Raw genomic sequence first — 8772 nt, forward strand, 5'->3', positions numbered from 1 at the left:
AAGCAAAGCAGTCGGCAGATATTCCGTCATATTAAAGTATCTGATTTTAGACACAGCAGTTGTGTTGTGTAAATTGACGTTGAAAAGTCCAGTGAATGTGTTTTTTCTGTGGTTGTCTGAAGCGATTGTGAGAGAGCACACACGACGACAAGTAACGACAGATTTCACAGTTTTGTTCTGATACACCACACACTAACAGTTATTGAACGTGTTTAATATTTATCAGGGAGGGTAAAACCACTCTGAACACACTCACACCACAGGAGAATCTGATAAGATCATTTTTACATCAGATAATCAGATCTTTGCCGACATGATCGGGAGGAAGGATTATCTTGTCATGTGTCCCCTGCTTTAGAAAAATAAAATTAGACGCGAGTCGGAGGAAAACACATTTTTAATTTGAAACTGAGGTCGTAGTTGTTTTGACTCATGGTGGTTTTTTTCTCTGCAGGAGAGGATCCATGCTGAGCACAGCCATTTTTGTGTATGCTGCAACCTCCCCGTCAATGGCTACTTTGGGGGAAGTTTGTATGCAAAACAAGGAGGTAATAAAAAAAAATGTCCATGCATCATATTCTCTCTGACTGTTTTTGGATGTGGGCTTCATTTCTCACATCGCACACGTTTGATTTGTTCTGATATCGCAGGCAGAAGATGGATCAAACAGATGTTCATCGGGCCTTCATGATCCCAGCCATGGTGTGCGGGACGGCCTTCTTCATCAACTTCATCGCCATCTACTACCACGCCTCCAGAGCCATCCCATTTGGCACCATGGTGAGTCTGACACAGCAACAACAATAAAAAAAACCCGCAGAGTTATGAACAGCATCCTCTGAGTCAACCACTGCCAGTTTATGTGGATGAAGCTGATGAGAATAGTCACAAGTCGTTAAAATTAATCTCATTCTGTGGGGGTGTGCTCGGTCTGTGCCGATGTTTAGGTGGGTGGTACGTGTCAAAGTAACACCCAGATGAATGCCAGGAAATGCCAGGACTCTAGGTTTCCCAGCAGAACATTATACTGTAACGAGATGATCAATGTTTTTCACTTCATCTGTCAGTGCAAAGTTTATTCCTGCATTTAACTTTCCAAAGTTGTTCAAGCACAGATTCTTTCTGCTGCACTCACATAAACTTTCTCAACAACGTCCTGACTGACTCTGAAATCGCTCCTAATTACAAACAGCTGTTTGTTGGCTCGACACAACACTCAAGAGTTGTTTGCGCCTAACTGCACAATCAGGAATGTCAAGAAAGCATTTTGAAATCATACCATGAAGACGCCATAGTCCAACTCTGTTAGCCAAACATGCTATTTTAACAGATGTGGGGCGGTTTTAATTTGTTCTGGCCAAACTTTGAAGGTCATCTGATAAAAACACGACTCTGTCTGCATATGTTATTCTGTTAATTTGGCGAGTTGAGATCCAGCACCTCTCAGGGCAGTTTGAGCAGTTTATTAAATGTCTTTAAGCTGAAAAAAAAAAATAAATCCTGGGACACAGTTAAAGGACAGTGGAGATGAATGATGGGAGGATCTGACAACACCCTGGATGTTGGCTGTAAACACAGGCCACCCGACTAAATATTAATAATGTTTGTTTTTTTTCTACAGGTTGCTGTTTGCTGTATCTGCTTCTTTGTCATTCTGCCGCTAAACCTCGTGGGAACAATCCTGGGGAGGAATCTGTCGGGCCAGCCAAACTTCCCCTGCCGAGTGAACGCCGTGCCGCGACCCATCCCCGAGAAGAAATGGTAGGTGTGGTCCAACGCAAACGGGGTCAATTCAGTCCCTGAGGACGTTATATTTTGAAGGAATTTGCCTCGGTGTGACACTGGGGGAAGTTGGAGAGTTGAGTCATTCACCCTGTAAAAGAAAGATGATATCGCTCATAGACACATATCCTACAAAAAACAAAGATTTTCAGTTTAAAAGGAAACAGAAAAAAGCAAATAATCAGTTTATTTGTGGGATTTTTATAGGCTTGAGTGATAGTAGTTGTAACGTAATATTATGTAAATCTACCTCTTTCTCTCTCCCTTTTGCCTCAGTTAGGTGTCACCACTCTCCACTTCCTGTAGCCGTTGTTTCAAATTAAAAGCCCTCTGCGGAGTCCCTGACATTGCAGCAGCAGCAGCAGCAATAATTTCCACAGAATCTATACAGCGGAAACACTGCAGATGTAAAGTTGGTGTCTTGGTCATAGCTCAGTTATAAAATCAACCACACTGGGGAGTGTCTCTCCTGCTGTCAGACGGTTTTTAACACCTGTTGTTTCTGCTGTAGCTGTTTTTGATTTGATGTGTGATCATTTTGAAAGTCAAACCTTTTGTGGGACAGTTTGAGGTCCTGTTGGAGATGCGACCGCCGCAGCTCGAAAAACTAAATTGCTGTGCGAAAGTAATTATTTTCCAGTGTGCAGTCAAACTTTTTGGCTTAGGTTGTTTTCATTGTTGCAGAGTGAGGTGTAATGACTGATCAGCGGGCAGTGAGGGAGTTGTTCTTAAATCGTGGAATGAGTCCAAAGTGTTGTCGGGGCCTGAGCTCAAGTGTTAGATGTCAGGAAATGGTTTTGCTGTCTGCACAAACTCTTTGAGTAATGAAAAATAGCAAAGCAATAAGCTGTGAGTGTATTAACATTTACAACCCTGTGCCAAGCAGTGTGGCCGTCTGCCAGCAGGAAAAGGTAGCTGTAACTCGAAGCCACTGTCAGAGTTTGCTTGGAATTTCCAGCCTCTGTCTACCTTTTCTTTTTTCTTTCTTGTAAACACAATAAGTCACATCCCCGCCCTGCAGGGAGGGAGGGGTCTGACCTAAACACTTGAAGGTATACAGTCGTACTGATGCTGAATCTTGTGTTCGTTCAGGTTCATGGAGCCGGCCGTCATCGTCTGCCTCGGAGGAATCCTCCCATTTGGCTCCATTTTCATTGAGATGTAAGTCTGTGCAGTGATACTGGTGGATTTGTGCATTGTTAGCTGATCTTTGCAGCCTCTGTGACGCGTTCACTGTCCTCATTCCTCAGGTACTTCATCTTCACGTCCTTTTGGGCCTATAAAATCTACTACGTGTACGGCTTCATGATGCTGGTCCTGGTTATCCTCTGCATCGTGACCGTGTGCGTCACCATCGTCTGCACGTACTTCCTGCTCAACGCTGAGGATTACAGATGGTGAGTGTATCGGCCGTGAATTTAAAGGACGACTCTGATTGATAAAGACAGACATTGTTATTATAAGTGTCTGACATTATAGACAGGATAGACCTTTTTATTTAAAAAGAAACAGACATTTTATCTCTGCCAGACTCCATTGACAAAAACAGCAATTTTACCAAGCAGAACACAGGAGCTGCTGGAATAGCACTGCCTCCATCTGTTAGTTTGTTTGTGTTGTTGTGTGGTAGTTTAACTTCAGTATAGTAAAGTATCTGAATACTTCTTCAACCACTTAGTTAACAAACTAACAGATGGAGGCAGTGGTATTCCAGCAGCTCCTGTGTTCTGCTCGTTAAAATCTGTGTTTTTGTCAATGGAGTCTGGTACTGATACAAAGTGCTGTTTCTGGGTTAAACAAGAAGTTTAATAAAAACTCTGCCTCTGTAGGAATTCTATCTATAATGCTGTCAGACACTTAAAAGAACAATCTGAGCCCGTCAGTAGAAAAACAAGCACTTCAGTGGACGTACATTGACGTTGACAGCAGCCTCATTGGATTTCACTGCAGCAGCTGTTCAGTGTCTGACTACACTGTTCTTAAGCAATACTACGATCCTTGAATACACTATCATCACACCAACTTTTTAAAGATTTGTGCATGAAAATGTGTGTAGATTATTTTTAGCTGAGAGAAGAATTTCTGATGAAACTGTCAACGATGAATGAAAAATTGACCCTTAAATGTTTTTTCCCTGTTTTCCAGGCAATGGACAAGCTTCCTCTCTGCTGCATCCACCGCCGTTTATGTTTACATGTACTCCTTTTACTACTATTTCTTCAAAACTAAGTGAGTTTTAGTCCTTTTTAACCACATGAACACATGAAATAGTCTCAATCATTTCAAAAGTCATAGAATCAAAAGCCAAAGCCTTTGCTTACCTGCTGTTTCCTGCTGATGTATTTCAGGATGTACGGGCTGTTCCAGACGTCCTTCTACTTTGGTTACATGGCTGTTTTCAGCACTGCTCTAGGAATCATGTGTGGTGAGTCCCGGATCTTTTTGATTAAATACTGTACGACTGTCCTGAACTTAAGAAACGTTCTCTGAGAAGTTTTAGCTGCTGAAGTCACCTTTAAAAAGTTTAGATTTAGAGACAGGAGTTTACTGCAACATCATCTCGTCAGTTAAGATGTTTTAGTGACAAAATAATGTGAAAGATATTCGTTCGATGTTCGTTCCACATCAGATTCACCGAACTGCAGAAAGTTGCTGTAAATGGTTTTGTGCATGAGGAAAAGTCTTCTTAACGTCACCTAAAGCTGACGAATGGATGCGGAAAAAGACAGAAAGCTTCATGCGTGAACCACTTGTTCGTTCACATCGATTCTTCAGTGGCACGTTTGCACATTTGCTGCATCCAGCAGTTTTTTTGTATTTAGAATTTGCATCTATAATTTGCCTGTTCTTCACACAGACCTGAGGACAGCCTCCTGTTCATAATGACGTGTGCATTAGTGAACTCCATGTGTAGCTCAGTCATTCAGGAGGAAAACTCTCACCTAAAAGAACCAAAACACAATTTCAAACTGCAGAGCTTCAAGTCCTCTTCTATAAAAATGTTTAGCCAAAGTCTCCTGTCATGGACTAGATTCTTTAAAGTCTGGAAACTGAGCCAAGAGGAGGTTCAGGAGTCTAGTTCACTCTCAGATCACTTTAATTACAGTATGCTTAAAGGTGATGATGGAATATTTGCCCATAAAATTCCTGCCTGCACCACTGAAACTGGTCATTTCATTTAGCTCTGAGCTCTTCTACAAAAGCCTTTCTTCTTAGAAAGTTAGTGAGAGTTTGAAAGAGCGTGAGTAGAAACACAACGAGGCTGTAAAGGTGGACTGGTGAGTAGATGGGTTTTCATGTTAACGTCCCCGACAACCTCTGTAGTCTCATTTAGACACTCGTTAGCAACCGCCTTTTTTAAGACACGTAAAAGCTTCAGACATCAGGAGTGGGGGGATTTACTGACCCATTTTATGTCCGAGAATAAAACCTGAAATGTCTTGAGCTTGTGTTAAAACCACAGACCTTATTTCAGACATTTAACCAGAAACACACTGACTCTGGGACGAGAGAACAGGAAGAGCTAACATGCTAACATGTTAATTTACTTCCTGGTTTTAGGATCAGTCCTGCAGCTCTCTATTCAGGGTTCAGAGGGCGACCTGCTCCACCTCTTCAAATCAGTGTTTTCCCTCGTGTGGAGTGCAGCAGTCTGCCTGTACATAGGTCCTGGATGCAAATTCTGAATTTGAAAAACCTGGTGGATGCAGCAAACTGTCTTTTCCACATCGGTTCTTCAGCTTTTCCTTAGCTGCGAGCTAACCTCATTCCTCACCTTAAAGAATGACAGACCGACGCTGTCACCTGCACCTTAAAGCACCTTTTGTGGAGCTTTCTCTAATCTGCAGCAGGTGCTCCACGCTGCCTTCAGGGTCTGTTGGATGTCTGAACGGTTAATCTGTGCTTCGCCTCCAGTGAATTCTCTCACCTCGTAATCAGTTTGTCCTGTGATGGATTTAACAGAAACTCAACTGAGCCCATTTGTCTTCCAGGTGCCGTCGGATACATGGGAACAAGTGCCTTCGTGAGGAAGATCTACACAAATGTGAAAATTGACTAAAGAGGCGAAGCAGTAAAAACAGGGATATTAACAGATTTGCCTACGACGGCGGGCACAAGTCATTCTTTATTACTTTTCTTTCTTGCAAAGAGATTGTGAGAATCTCACTTTGTACAATGTAGTTTTTTCTCCATTTTCTGAATGAATTTCCACGCCGCAACTCACAAAGTGAACGAGAGCAAATCTGCGGGAGGAGGAGAGATTATCAAACACACAAGGTTCTGTTTGTTTTTGTTTTTTTAATCAGTTGTTGCTTTCAAGGAGAAATGTTGAGGCGAATGTTAAGGCTGACATGGCTTCTCTTTTCCAACCCAGTCCCACCTGAGACCAGAGAACATAAATGTTTATCGATGGAATAGTGTAGCTCTCTTCAGTGAAGAGGCCTAAGTGTATTGAAAGCCTTTGTTCTATTGTGTCAGAATATTGGAGAGTTGGGTTTGTGCCCGCGTTCTGACTTGATTTCTATTTTGTATTCTTGAAGTCGCTCATAAAATATCGTTACTAAACAGTACAGTAGTTTGTTTCAGATCTACTTCCACTGCGAAATGAAAAAAAAAAAAAAGCTGTCGTCACTTGAGAATCATTCCCCCATTTTGACGATTCTTAATTCCCTGTTACAGTAGCAATCCATCCAGTCGATGATTTTAGTCCTGCTGTAGTTTTACTGTACGGACGAGAGCAGACGGACTCATCAGCGGTTGAGGTACAGTAAGTAAGACAGACCTGATTTTTAAATGGATGTTTGATGTGATCCCATTTTCCCCGTTTAGTCTTTGTTTTCTTAATGTTTGGGTTTGAATGAAGTCTACTTGTAAAGATAATATATGGATGGGGGCGGGGGGAGGGGGAGTGTATATAACCTTAATAATGTACCTTTAGATGTAGATCCCAAATGTATTTTCGTTGTACAGATTTACTACAGGGTGTTTTTTTTAAATGAATCATTCAGTTAAAAACAAAAAAAGGTATATTTTGTTTTTTTTTTTGTTTGTTTGTTTGGTGCTTGGGGTGGGGCTGGTGGCGCTGTTACATCTTGCCTGAAATTGCATGAAGTTTTCACCAAACCATCTGATCGTCAAATTTTCACTTCAGTCAGCGCTGTCATGTTCTTCTTTTTTGATTGATTGTGAGCATCTTCTCAGTCATCAAAATGTAAAAAAGGTACATTTTGATGACCGGTAATCCTCCTTACGGACACTCTTATTATTCTTATTTTTGATTTCATATATTATTTAAAGCTTTAAAATAAAAAAACAGGCTCTACATCTTCTGGTAAGCCATTTTCCCTTCACGTTCTTTCTGTTGCCGAACCTGAAACATCATCTGTGAATGTCAGGAGGAATCAGGCAGTTGCTTTGTTTCCACAAAACATACTGTACAAAGTGAAGTTTATGTACACTTAAAACTAGATGTTTTCATAACCACACACAGTGCTGCCGAGTGTTTCAAATGCTTTTTTCCATTTTGTGTAAATACAGTACGTACCCTACTTGTATGAGAAGTGGCAATGCCTTCTATTTTTTTTCTAACTTCCAGTTCTCCCCCACTGAAGTTAATTTTGGCACCTCATGTTGTGTACCAATGTCTGATTGGACATTTTGAACCTGCATATTAACTTGCTGTAAAAAGAGAAAATAAACATGTTTATGTACAGGGGTTATTAAGTGTGGTTTGGACTTTTGAGGGTAGATATTTTTGGGTTAGATAAGCTCATACATACTGTGCTGTAGATGTGTATTAAGGTACAAAACCATACAGTTCAGCAGAGTCTCAAGGGGGAGCTGAGTAAATCAGTCAGGAAAATAACAGCCATGAATAAAACAGTGATTAAAATACAAAGACTATTACACATCAATTTAAACAACGAGCTGTCGTTCTGAGAGAGAATCGATTTATTTGTTTATTCAGCTGTGTATGAGTAAATACAACTTTACAAACTGTAAACTAAGAGTGTTTCATTTGTTTTCAGATTTCTACCATTCACTGTTTTTAAGCTGAGAGCGTTGTGAACTTTGGTCAGTTGACTTTTTCAAAGTACTCCTTGGATCCGTGTGGGGTTGGTTTGATCTGGAAAACAAACAAGATGAAGCTCAGCTCAGATAATTCTGGTATTCTGACAGGCTCAGATTGTTATTACAAGTGTCTCACAGTATTGTGGAGAGGATTCCTACAGAAATAAACCTTTTCAATATAGAGTAATATCCTTTTTGTTTAACCAGAAACATCACTTTTTATCACTAGCAGACTCCATTGAGAAAAACAGTAATTTTACAGAGCAGGAACACAGGAGCTGCTGAAATACCACTGCCTCCATCTGTTAGTTTCTTTGTGTTATTGTGTGACTTTAAGTGGTGGAGGAAGTAATCAGATCTTCCACATAAGTAAAAATATCACACAATAACAGAAACAAACCAACAGATGGAGGCAGTGGTATTTCAGCATCTCCTGTGTTCCTGCTCTGTAAAATTACTGTTTTTCTAAATGGAGTCTGGTAGCGATAAAACAGCTCTTTCTTATTCTTTAATACAAGGTCAAACAGGTGAATGAACTCACCGTTGGGGAGTCAGGGGTCCAGCTGGCCGGACACACTTCGCCGTGGGTCTCCACAAACTGGAAGGCCTTCACCAGACGGAGGGTCTCCTCTACACAGCGGCCCACCGGCAGGTCGTTCACACTCATGTGCTTCACCACGCCGTTTGGATCAATGATGAACAGGCCCCTGAAAAACAAGAATTATTAACAGATAAATTATCGAGCGTCTTTCTCAACAACATAAACGTAAAAAACAAACACAAAACCGAGTAGTAAAGATAACACATAATATGTATAATATGAAAATTTACAAGAATATGCATTTTATTGTGGAGTGTGTAGCGTGAAACTCGTTTTAAAATCATATTTAAAAATGAAAAACAACGCTATTGCAAAAA

At 40.9% G+C, this 8772-nt stretch overlaps 2 protein-coding genes across 2 annotated transcripts; one reads left to right on the forward strand and one right to left on the reverse strand.

Annotated features, from left to right (window-relative positions):
* Nucleotides 1-650: 650 nt before the first annotated feature.
* LOC108889213 (transmembrane 9 superfamily member 3) lies at nt 651-7498 on the forward strand (the record flags this gene model as incomplete). The annotated part of the gene is made up of 7 exons (XM_018685575.1): nt 651-780; nt 1622-1761; nt 2875-2943; nt 3033-3179; nt 3928-4011; nt 4131-4207; nt 5775-7498. Coding segments are annotated over 7 exons (715 nt in total), but the record flags the coding sequence as incomplete, so codon positions are not given.
* Nucleotides 7499-7711: 213 nt separating this feature from the next.
* Nucleotides 7712-8561, reverse strand: LOC108889214 (thioredoxin-dependent peroxide reductase, mitochondrial; the record flags this gene model as incomplete). The annotated part of the gene is given in 2 exon segments (XM_018685576.2): nt 7712-7909; nt 8396-8561. Coding segments are annotated over 2 exon segments (217 nt in total), but the record flags the coding sequence as incomplete, so codon positions are not given.
* Nucleotides 8562-8772: the final 211 nt, after the last annotated feature.

Source organism: Lates calcarifer, unplaced genomic scaffold, assembly GCF_001640805.2.
Source record: "Lates calcarifer isolate ASB-BC8 unplaced genomic scaffold, TLL_Latcal_v3 _unitig_1491_quiver_1840, whole genome shotgun sequence".
NCBI classification, from domain to species: Eukaryota; Metazoa; Chordata; class Actinopteri; family Centropomidae; genus Lates; species Lates calcarifer.